Source organism: Rhinolophus ferrumequinum, chromosome 12 (assembly GCF_004115265.2).
Source record: "Rhinolophus ferrumequinum isolate MPI-CBG mRhiFer1 chromosome 12, mRhiFer1_v1.p, whole genome shotgun sequence".
Classification (NCBI taxonomy): Eukaryota; Metazoa; Chordata; class Mammalia; order Chiroptera; family Rhinolophidae; genus Rhinolophus; species Rhinolophus ferrumequinum.
The window spans coordinates 62112004-62124542 of record NC_046295.1 but is presented as its reverse complement, the minus strand read 5'-3'; the positions used below and the strand labels follow the sequence as shown (position 1 = coordinate 62124542).

The 12539-nt window shown below is 39.3% G+C and overlaps 1 protein-coding gene across 2 annotated transcripts in view; it reads left to right on the top strand.

The window, feature by feature from the left end:
* The window catches only part of TMEM245 (transmembrane protein 245), a 90761-nt gene that overhangs the window by 57810 nt on the left and 20412 nt on the right, over positions 1-12539 (top strand). For both annotated transcript variants that reach the window (XM_033123116.1, XM_033123117.1), the window contains 2 exons: positions 10057-10157; positions 11552-11726. In XM_033123116.1, the coding sequence (XP_032979007.1) occupies positions 10057-10157; positions 11552-11726 (276 nt within the window). The remainder of the gene's footprint in view (positions 1-10056; positions 10158-11551; positions 11727-12539) is intronic.

Below are 12539 nucleotides of genomic sequence, written 5' to 3'. Positions count from 1 at the left end.
CAATCTTCAGTACCAGAACTATAATCCTAATGGTTCTCAAAATTAATAGAATTTTGTGAGTCTGAAAAATATGGTACGGACTAGAGAACTTGTTATATCCTGGGCCATTTATCTAACCACAGCTACATCAAGTTATATAAATTAAAGGTTGTAATTCAGGATGATTTTTAGCAGTCTAAGTGCTTTTGGTCTATTTATTTACTGGGTCAAATTCAAGACTTAAATCAAAATGTACAGGTTTTACGTACATGCCTCTGAGGAACCTACATACATACATATATGAGAGCAATGGGTTCTAGTTCTAAGAGCTCTTGTCAAACTTTTCATTTGGAAGAATTGTGTTCAAGATGGATTATGTTTCTTCATGGAGAAAAATTTTAAGAGGAAAAATGTTATAGAAATGATTATGGAAATATTTATTATAATGTCCTGAGAGTATAGTTTAGTCTGCAAATTATCAGTGATACCAGATTTTATAAACATTAATCATTAGTCATCATCAGTGCTGCAGGTAAGCTAATCATTAAGCTCATATGGTCCATTAATAAGTTAAAAGTTGAATTAAAATTGGGAGTTAAGTGCATGACCAGCCAGTAAAAATGTCTTTGGTTCTTTGAAACCAAAGCTTTGTCTTTTGAAATATGTGGCTCCTTTATAATCTCTGTCTCATTGAATTTTTGAACCTTAGTTGTTATTCACACTTCTGAATAAGTATTCTAAATTGAATACATTTGTGATTGTGTTTTCGTTTCATGAATTTTTGAGTTAGTGGCATGCGTCCTTTCTCCCCAAACCATTTTCCTCCCCTTAGAGCATGTTGTATCCTGAATGTTGGCATCACACCCTCCTTTCCTGATGCTCCCATTCTGCTTGCTCTGGTGGAGATATTGCACATTACTAAGTTGCATGTTGTCACGGCCTCAGTGCAATTTAGTGTGTGTGATATTTTCACATGAGTGCATGCACACGGGTATGGCTCTTGCTTGTGGGATCACAGCTTATCGGTACCTATGGGTGAATTAGATGGGAGAATGTATGTACTGTGAAATTTTCATTTGGATAATGAAGTTGCTTACCACCTCTACCCACCCGTTTTGGAGAATTAAAAGTATTTGGGTTAAAAAAAAAGTCAGCGTCGACCATTTAATTAATCAGTGTTTCTATTTTTTGACTTTTAAGTATTTTTGGAAAGAAATTCTCATGGACTTAAGGTTATAAACATTATTTAAATTAAAATGTGTAAGAAAGAGTTTAAAGCTGTTAGAAAATGTGTTTTCATTTATTGGAAGAGCTCTCCTAATATTGGAATAGAGACAATCTCTTATGCATAATTGTGAAAATTAAATTAGCTGAATTAGCTAGAGTTTTAAAATAATAACCAAATCAGTAAATATAATGCCTACTTAACCTATTGGATTAAAGATTGGTCTGATAAACCTAAACTTTTACTTATGTTTCCAAGGGAAATGACCTTAAAAAACTTTGTCTTGTATTTAGTTTCTATCATGTTTCTTTAAAAATTGCTAAATTCATTTGAATAGGCTTATAATAGAACTAGTGTTGAGATACAAATGTTTGCTATTTGCCTATATAATTGAAACAACCCTTTGTTAATTTTTTGGTTAGCATTAGTGTAAGCTTCCATGAGGAGTAAGCATATCAACGGCACAAAACCATGTGTTAATGAGATAAAGATATTGAATCACTGTCTCCAGGTGATCTAATGTGATGCCATGGTTGTACGCTTGAGTGTGTGACTCACTCTTTCCAGTGGGGACGGAAGGTTTCCCTGTGAGCGGCTCCTCCCTGTGCCCCCAGCAGCGCTCTAGGTCTGCGTGCACAGCATGACGTTCCCCTCTGGACGGGACATCCAGTGACCACCAGGTTTCTGTACCTTTTATGCAGAGCTTGGTCTCTGGGGTGGAGGAACCAGGAAACGGAAAGAGATGTAACTTCTCAAGAGAGGTTAGGTAGTAATCAAGGGAGTTGAGGGGTGCTTTTCCCGGTTGGTAATTTTATACAGTAGTCCCGTCTCATCCTCAGTTTCACTTTCTGTGGTTTCAGTTACCTGTGGTAAACCGTGGCCTGAAAATACTAAATGAAAAATTCTAGAAATAAACAATTACTAAGTTATAGATCGTGTGTCGTTCCGTGTAGCGTGATGAAATCTCATGCCGTCTCACTTCTTACTGCCCGGGATGTGACTCATCCCTTAGTCCAGCGTCTCCATGCTGTCTGTATACGCTCCTGCCATTAGTTACTTAGTAGCCTTATCAGTTGTCACATCGGCTACTGGGGTATCGCCGTGCTTGTGTTCAAGTCACCCTTAGTTTACTTAATAATGGCCCCAAAGTGCAAGGTAGTGATGCTGGCAGTTCAGATATGCCAAGGAGAAGTTGTAAAGTACTTCGTTTAAGTGAAAAGATACGTATATAGAGGGAAAAACCAGTATATGTAGAGTTTGGTGATATCTGTGGTTTCAGGCATCCAGTGGGGGTCTTGGACCGTAGGTCCCGGATAAGGGGGACTGCTGTAGGCGCTGTCTCTGGAGGCTGGCCTGCCTCCTCCACTGGCTCACCTACTTGAGACCCAGTGTATTGCAGGGAGGCTTGATACTGATAAGTAAATAATAGCTCTTGTTTCCTAGGGGAATGAGAGTCTGATAGTCTTCCTATCTGACCTTCAGAAATAAAGGGCCGAACCAGTGTAAGAAAATGTTAGGAGTAGGCAGAGTTTTATTATGGACTCGACTCTCTTTTTTCTTCTTGGACTCGTGCTTCCTACTTGTCTGCTGTCTAGGGCCCTGTGTACTCTGAGGGCACAGAGCTACTTGACTCCAGTTTCTCGTTCTCCCCACCCCCTCCTTGTTTCAGATCTCATCCATTAAAAGCAGGTCATCTGATCATATCCTGAGTTGTCTGGCTAGTTTTCACTCACTCAGTTTAGAAAAATTAACAAGAACCATCTGTTGGTCAGAAATGAGAGAGGGCTGATAACTGAAGTGAAGTACGTATTAGGAAACCTGTGAAAGAATAACAGTTTCAGCTTAGAGTTTATAAAGGATGTAGAAAGAGAGCTGGTTAAGAATTAAAAGCCTAACTAATTGTTTTAAAGCAGTGCAAGCCTGTGGTGCAGAGGAGTTCAGAGACAGAGTTGTGTAAATGAGGCATGGACACACGACTGCAATACGGGTTAAATATACAATAGCAATTATTAGAGAGGAGCTGAGAAGCAGACAGAAAGCTGACCATGTATGCACTTGGAGCTGTTTTTCACAGAGATGTATGCTTAGGTGGAGCTGTTATTCACAGAGAGGTAACCAGACTGGATGCACGAAGGTCTATCTTCCAGTGGAGGGGAACCCTACCCTGGAACGGTCTACAGTCTGGTGCGGGGCCAGGGAACGTCTGTAAGACTAGCAGTGGAAGGTCTCTGAGTGAGAATGTGGCCTTTTAGAAAACGGGAGCCTCCAACTCATTGGCTGGTGTCAGTCTCTTCCTCCATTGAGCAAAATCAGACCTGCTGAGTCAGTGCAGCTGAGCTACCAAAAGAGAGGGTGGAAAGAGCCTCCAGAATCTTCTGAATTTGATTCTTTGCAAATGCTGAGTGCTGGGAAAGCCTGGAGAACAGGCTGTCAATAATCTTTTGAGAGTCGCTGAAAAGAGAGGTCTCAGAAGACTGAGCCCAGGCAAATATTCTTCTTTTCAAAAGAGAGGATTGAGGTAGAGTGGAGTAACGCATACATATTAGACTGGTGAAGTTGAGATAGGTTTTCTGGAAGTTTCTACCGTAGGTGCTTGATCATAGGGTTGTGAGCAGTTATAAAAGGAAGGGTAATGCCCGATGGCACCATGTATTCACCTAGCACAAGTCATATGTAACCACTCTTAGAAAATGCCTAAAGTCATAGCTGTTGTGATTTTTGCAGGGGATTTGATAAAGAGTATCATAATGTCTGTTTTTGATGGCAAAACGGGAAAATGCTCCTTGAATCTCAGTGTCTTAAAAGGGTTGATTAATGGGTTGATATCAGTGAGTAAATGAAATGAGAGAACGATCTGTCATTCGTATGGTGGTAAGAATATTCTTGCATTGATTAAACTAATGATTTCTGGTAACCCATTCAAACTGTGTTGTGGGTGTCATTAGTTTTGTGCCTGATAAAGTTTTATTTGATTGTGAAATTAAATTATTCCTAGCAGTCTTTGAATTTTAGAGTGCTGAGAGATGAATGACTATATACTACTCACTGTTTTGGGTTATTGCTCATATAGGCTGCTCAGTACCTTACAATTTAAAATAATCCAAAACTTTGTGGTATTATACTTGAATTCTCAGTATCGCCATACCCTGTCTCTCTTTAGTACAAAGCAAAGATAGGTATACTGCCAAAACTTGGAAGGCAAAAAGAGAAACTACATGCATTATTTTTAGCCTTAATATCGTGCTAATTGGTAATAATGACACAGTTCTATAATAGCACCAACTTAATTGACTGCTGCTTACTGTATACCAGGCCCTACGCTAGCACTTTAACTGCGTTATTAATCTTCATAAAAACACTATGAGGTGAATGCTATTATTTCTATTTTACAATCAAGGAAAGTGAGAACTTCTATGGTTTTAAGGTCATGCCACTAATAAATGACAGAACTGGAATTCCAAAGCAGTTAGTGACAGAGCTAGAACTTTTCAAGTCTCCTGACTTCCATCTCCCTGTTCTTCTTGTTCTGTTACCGTGTTTCCCCGAAAATAAGACCTAGCCGGACCATCAGCTCTAATGCGTCTTTTGGAGCAAAAAGTAATATAAGACCCGGTCTTATATTACGTTAGATAAGACTTGGTCTTATGTTAGATAAGACCCGGTCTTATATTATAGTAAAATAAGACTGGGTCTTATTTTAATTTTTGCTCCAAAAGACGCATTAGAGCTGATGGTCTGGCTAGGTCTTATTTTCGGGGAAACAGGACAGTTCTCCTTCCTTAACATTTCTCATTCGTTTACCTCATTCTTTTCTTGTTTCCTTCCTCACTGCTACTCCTTTAGCTCCCACTGTGGTTCTCTTAGTTCTCTCCTCTATATTGGGCCCGTGGCCTCCAGTCACATTCCTTCTCTCAGTCCATCCTCTACCCTGACATTTGCTGAGTACTCACTGTGTGTCAAGCTCTGCGTTAACATGCTTTGCATATGTAATGTCACTGTTAGGCCCCCTCATTCATCCAGAAAAGAGACCTCTGGTCAGAAATCAAGTGAATCTGTTAAACTGGGAGTGTAGTTCAGTTAAAGAGAAAAAAAAAGCTTAAGGTAAAGGGCTGAGTTATTTCCGGTGAAAAGGCAGGAATAACCCACTGGAAATGGTTGGATCTGTAGTACACTAGATCACTCGGGTGTACGAGTACTCCCTCCCAATCCAGGCACCCACGAAACTGAAGGCCAGTGTGGGACACAGGCGTTCTCCCTGTCATCGTGCCAACAAGGCGTGGGCACACGTGCTGTGAGCACCGTACGTGGCTTGTTTCTTCTTTGACGGCTTCTCTGGTTCTCTGCCCCTCCCCCCCGTAATCGCCTTCTATTATCTAGAACACTTCACGCTAATAGAATGAAGAGGACCCCAGTTTGTCTCAAGATCGGTATACTGAGGCCCGATTTCTCTTTGGAAGTGGTCAGCTGGGATAGCTGTTATCACCGCAGGGTCCTGGCCAGGACCAGGGCCAGGCTGTCACGCAGCTGCCCATGCTCTGCTGTTGTGTGGGCTCTTGGCTTTGAGGACTGTTAAGTACCCGATTGACCTGCCTAAGAATATCTCAGTAATGTGTAATAGAGACCAAAATGAATTTTCACCAACATCTTAGCTTTTAGTGAATTGGGTGCTTAGATTTGGAGTTAGCACACCAAAATGATCTCGTTCACAGATCTAACAATTTCCAGAAGGGTTTACTTGCCTTTTAACTATGAATAGCTCAGGCCCACCTTGCCCTTATTTTGAGCTTTTTTCATCTCTTTTTTTTCTCTTTTAAAAAACCATACTGTACTTCTGGGTTAACAGATTTATCTGATTTTTGACCAGGAATCTCTTCCGCATGGATGAGGGAGACACAGCAGGGAATCAATGGTTGTATCACTGGGTTGTATTAATTTCCCATTGCTGCGGTAACAAATTAACATAAACTTGGTGGCTTAAAAAAGACAGATTTTTTTTTTTTTATCTTACAGTTTTGCAGGTCAAGAGTCCTATAATCAAGGTATCGCCAGGGCCACATTCTTTCTGAAGGCTTTAGGGGAGAATCCGTTTCCTTGTCTGCTCCAGCTTCTAGAGGCCACCTGCCTTCCTTGGCGTGTGGCCTCTTCCTCTGTCTTCAAGGCCAGCTGTGTAGCATCTTCTGTCTCTCTTACTTCTGTCATTGTGTCTCCTTCCCTGATTCTGACTCTCTTGCCTTCCTCTCTTTATAAATTTCTTTTATTGAGATAAAATTCACATACTTAAAATTCACCATTTTAAAGTGTACAATTCAGTGGTTTTTAGTATATTCACAATTTATGCAACTGTCGCTACTACCTAATATCAGAACTGCCTCCCTCTTACAAGGACTTTTGTGATGACGTTGGGCCCACCCAGTAACCCAGGATAATCTCCCCGTCTCAAGATTCTTGACTTAAATCACATCTGCTCAGTTCCTTTTGCCACGTAAGATCGCATATTCACAGGTTCTGGGCGTTAGGATGTGGACATTATTGTGGGGTCATTTTCAGCCTACCACGTGGGTACTTAGCAAGTGTTAGTTTCTCGTAACCACACCATCTCAATTCAGATACATTAAGCTCTTGGGGTACAAACTTCTAGATTCTTCAACATTGTCAAAATCTGAGTGTCGATCAGGTATACGGACCTCAAGAACTCTGATAACAACAATAGCACCAGGAATAGCTATTGTTTATTGAGCATTTAATGTGTGCTGGGTCAGTTAGGAAGGCCTTCAGATACATTGTCATTTAGCTTTTCATGAGCTGAATTGTCCTTGCCGCCAGTATCCACCCATATAATACTGTAAGTATGAAGTGTAGTTTAAGCTTCGAGGAGATGTGGTGTGATGTAGCCCACAGTGACTTCTGGCTGGGTGTCCATGGAGTGTGGATTTTCTTTGAATTGAGAGATCAAAACACTTGCTAGTGTTTCTCAAAAAGTTAAACCAATACCATATGACCCAGCATCTCCACTCCAAGACATTTACTGAAGAGCAGTGAAAGCATATGTTCACACAAAGACTTGTGCTTGCATGCTCACAGCATTATTCATAACAGCCCAAATTAGAAACAGCCCAAATACCCACTAACTGGTAAATGGATAAACAAATCACAGTGTAGTCACATAATGCAGTACTACTCACCAATGAAAAAGGAACAAACTACTCAACAGTGTAGATGACTCTCAGAAGCATGGTACTAGGTAAAAGAAAACAAATACAAAAGCTACATACTGACAGTGGGAATGTACTTGATACTACTGAACTGTACACTTAAAAATGGTTAAATGGTAAGTTTCTTGTTCCATATATTTCACCCCAGTTTTTAACAATGCTGTGTAATGTATGATTCTGCTAATATGAAATTCTAGAAAAGGCAAAACTGCAGTGACAAAAAGCCTATCTGTTGGCTTTCAGGGCCCAAGGTTGAAGGAGGGATTGACTAAAAAAGGACACGAGGAAACTTTTTAAGGTGATAAATGCTATCTATCTTGATTGTAGTGGTGGTTATGCAACTGTATACATTTGTCACAATTTACTGAAACATACACTTAAACCTGCTGAGCTTTATTGTTTACAAATTATAGTTCAGTAAAGCTGATAGAAAAAAAAGAGGACAAAAAAACGGCTAGGAATTTGAGGGAGTTAAAAAATTCGCTTAGTAGTAAATCGTTTTCACTGCTGTTTTATAAAGCTTCTGTATCAGGTCATAAGTAATAAGATAGAGGGGATTTGGGTTACATGAATATGTTTAGTAACTGCAAAAACTGTATAATACATTTAGGGTCCACACAATTACTTAAACGTTTTCTTAGTGAGAATGTTACGAACAAGCAATGTTCCCAGACATTGATAAAAGAAGACTGTGTGCGGTTCCCCGCAAGTGGTCCTTTTTGGATTGAGCTTTGTTTACTTGCCACCGAGACAGGTGATTCAGTTTTGATATTCTGTTGCACCTATGATGCCAGCTTATTTTTTGGCTTAAACTTTTAAAAAATAATACAAGGTTGATGAAAGGACCACATCTATATCTTTTCTCATTGATTTCCCCAGTTCTCTGCTTTTTGCCTTAGACTTGATTCTCATTCATCTCTCTGTGATATTTGATCTTATTATGATTTCTTCTCAAAAGCTTCTTTCTCCCGTGGTCCCTGGGAATACCACACTCTAGTGATTTTTCTTCCTACTACAGAAATGATTTCATTATGTCTTTGGCTGGTGTATCTTTGTCTTTGGATCCCTTATGAGAACCAGCCCATTGCCCCATTTTCACCAGGTCTGCCCCTTGGGATATCGTATCGTTTCCTGTGATTAATCCAGTTTGGTGCATCTCAAATCTCTTGTCCTGAGTTCTTTATTAAGCCTTGTCTCTTATTTCCAGCTATCTCAGGGCATTTTCATCATCCGTTTTTCTAACCTTTGCCCAAACTAAATGTATTCCCTTTTCTTCCATGTCCTCTCCCATTCTGTGCTTCTCTATGTCTTTGAGACACTGCCATTCTTTTCCCCTCAGGTTTAACTTGAACCTCTGCCATTTTCCTTTTCCTCTGTCTCCTGTATTCAGTTACTATTCAGATCTTTTATATTTCCTGTGGGCTGTCTCCCATCCTTTCAGTCTTTTTGATACCACTTTAAGCTCTGTCCTTATTGTCAGAGGTCACATGGCTACTTTAAGACATTCTTGAATGAAAGTTGCTGGTCGGGATGACAAAGAAAGTTTCACAATTGGGGAGCCACTCTGGCACCAAATCCATGTCTCAGAATCTTATTAAATGACTGAATCCCTGGGCTCCAGAGCTTGACTGTGCTTCTAATAGTAAACCTCTTGGGATGCTTTGGAAAAGCTTGCTGTTTCCTTTTGTGTGTACAGTGTCACCTTTGCTGCCACAGCCTGTGCTTTTTTAATTACAGACAGCTTTTCCTTCTCTCGTGAGTATGAGGGCCCCTCTCCTGTGTCCTGCAGAATCCTGGTTTTTGTAATTTTGTGATTCCTTGGGATAATGTAAGGTTTGCTGCCTCTGTTCTCTCTCTGAGCGGTTCTTTTTTTCTCCTCCTTGCAAAGTACTACCTTAATAATTTTCCAATTGAAAAGCACAAATGAAGCACCCGAGATTGCAGATTTTCATGTACTTCATTCCTGTTAATCACCGAATATGTGCATCTGTTTTTATCCCTCGTGTATTTTCCTCTCTGATTTTACTTTGGAGTTAATAAGGTTTTTTTGTTTTGTTTTGTTTCCATAAATTTTTCCCCAGTGACCTGCATTCTTTGATAGTTAGCATTTGTAGAAGTTACTTTGTAGGCGTGGTTGCATAGTGGAAGAAATGAGGGAAAATTTTGTTCACAAGAGAAGAAAGACTAATAAGTACAAGTCATGTTACCCCTCACTTGCTCTTCCCAAAGGGGAGGGCTGGCCAGAGCCTGTATGTCTTCGAGTTTAACTCGATTTGCAGAAACGTGATACTCACACTTAATATTCTTTCCCTCAATTTTGCCGGTAAAAGGTCTGTTTTGGAAATGAAAAGTTGATTTATTATTTCTGCAAATAGGGGAATTTAAGGCATTTTATTTCAGTTATCTTTGCACCAGAGAGAAATTTAAAGAACAGTTTAGTCAACGTATTTCCCGGTTTTAAAATAAAGTCTTTATGTTTCTTTGAAACAAAATGAAAACAGCATTCTCAGGTATTGGAAAAAATTGAAGCTTTTAACAGATTTGTAATGAAGTAGCCAGACACGTAGAAGTACTGATTTTTCTGAATCACAATATAATACTATGTTTATTTGCTTTCCCTTTTATCTTTGGGCATTCTAGAGGGGTGTTTGATGCGTCCCTCAAAATGGCTGGCTTCTATGGATTGTACACCTGGCTGACTCATACTATATTTGGCATCAATATTGTCTTCATACCATCAGGTAACAACTGTCATAACTTCCAATATCCTCCACTTAAGGGAAGTTAAGCTATTTTACATACATAGGGAAATGTCATCTTCGTCAAGTTCAAAATACTGAGATTTGAGATCTAATCTCGTCCAGATTAGGGACAGAAATATGATTTGTAATGTTTTTTATTGCTCTATCCCCAGTAGCTAGAACAAAACCCAGCACATAGAAAGCACTGCAGAAGTATTTGTTGAGTGAATGTCCTAGCACTTAGCACCTAACACCTAGCACATAATTGGCACTCAATAAATGTTTGCATCAAACTGATTGGCAGGCAGCAATGAGCCAGTCAAAGGGCTTTGTCCCATGAAGGATACTGTGGGGTGGGTGGGCAAGATTAATGCTGGGGAGCCCCTAAGCTGTCTCCACACCTCTTGAGACCTATTCTGATGATACCCGTGTTCCATAAGCACCAGGGTGGTTTACTGACCAGCTTTTACTTTTCTTCTATGTTATCTGCTCCTCACCTTCCCCCTTTTCTTCCTTCCTTTCTGTCTTTTCGTCTACCTAAATCTATCTGCCTTCCACATTTACCTCCCACCATTTTTTTCCTTCTTTTGTCTGTGTCTGCTTCCTTATTTACATTCCCAAGTTCATTCAGGTTCTGTCCTACTTTGTTGCTCACGAAGCCACCCTCTGATGTGCAAGCACCCTGAGAGCGTGTGGAGGGGATTGTTTTATGACAGATCTGTGAGGCAGGCAGGCGAGGTGATGGCCTTGTTGTATAGATGAGAAACCAAAGTTTCCTGAGGTCACATTCCTGGTCAATGGTCAGGACCAGAACTAAAATCCATGTGTGCTTGACTCGTAGCCAGGAGAGCCAGACCGTCTGTAGAGCATAAATGCTTAAGCATAAAGTTTATGCTTGAGCATAAAGTTCTTGGGGACAAGCTTGGAGTAGGTTCCTTTAACTAGCCGGGTATTTTGGTTATTTTTTAAATCGCATTTCATTTTTTTATTAGACCGATGCAAGGTAAAGTATATGTACTCATCTGAGATATAGAAACTAATTTCTGATCTGGCTTTGGACTCAGTACAAATTGTGACCAATGTTCTATAGTTAGTTCCATTATAGGACTGTGTATTAACTAACCATTGATTCAGAGTAACAACTGTAGGACACTAAAATTTTGTTGCTAAAGAATAGATTCATGAAGTAGACACACTTTAGAAAGATTTTTTAATAACAAGATTTAAGATATTGGACCTTCATTAAACAAGGGCATATCATTCCCAGAAAATTTGACTTGGTACTTGTTGCACTTGTTTCAGTGGGAATTTTTAAGTAGGAGGAGCTAGTGCTTAGGTTGTTGTGTTACTGTTTTGATGATGATGTTCAGTTTCTTATTTTAATCTGTTCCTAGCTTTAGCAGCAATCCTTGGAGCAGTGCCATTTCTGGGGACGTATTGGGCAGCAATCCCTGCAGTTCTAGACCTGTGGCTTACACAAGGCTTAGGATGCAAAGCCGTCTTACTGTTGGTTTTTCATCTCTTGCCCACATATTTTGTAGATACTGCCATCTATTCTGATATATCAGGGTAAGTATTCCACAGAACTTCTGAAGTTGCTAGTGAATCCGATCGAAGGATTTCTGTGGCCATTTTTGAGGATGTTTTTCTTGTTCTTTTGGGGATGGGAGAAAGGACAGATGGTAGGATTTTTTAGTGAAGCAGCCTTCTATGATCCCACTAATATAATCAGAGTTTAATATAATAAATATTGTTATCGTTTTCAAGGTATTTTGGTGTTATGTAAGTATTATTTATAAAATATGAGACTCTGAGTTAAAACAAAATTGTGAATAATTTTCTGATTTAGTGACATTTAACCTAGGAAAGAAATATTGCTAGATGTACATAAAGTATTTTAAGTAAATTAATGAGTTAGTAATTATTTTCAGAACTCTTTGCTTTTGAAGAACAACTTGATTAGGTTGTATGTCTGGCAATTTCCATGTGAAATCAAATCTCATCAAGTTATCTGACAAGTCGAGCTATCAAGATCTTATATAGTATAGTTCTTTGATGAATACAGGTTAAATTTCAGGCAGAAGCCAAATTTTGGCCATATAATATATTACATAAATATCTGTCTATTTTTGTAGTTGCTGATACTTATTTTCAAATTGCGTTAAGTAAATAAGCCAATTCTCATTTAGTGGTATATTCAGATTCATATTGCTTATTAGAACCTAGGATGTAAGCAAATGTTAAATTTCGATCAGCTACTCAGAGTCAGGATGTGGCCTACTGAAACTATCATAATAGTAACCTACTAAATTTTCTTTAAGCAAAACCCATCATTACAATAACTGTAGACGGAGTCCAAGTTTATAGATAAAGTGCTTTTCA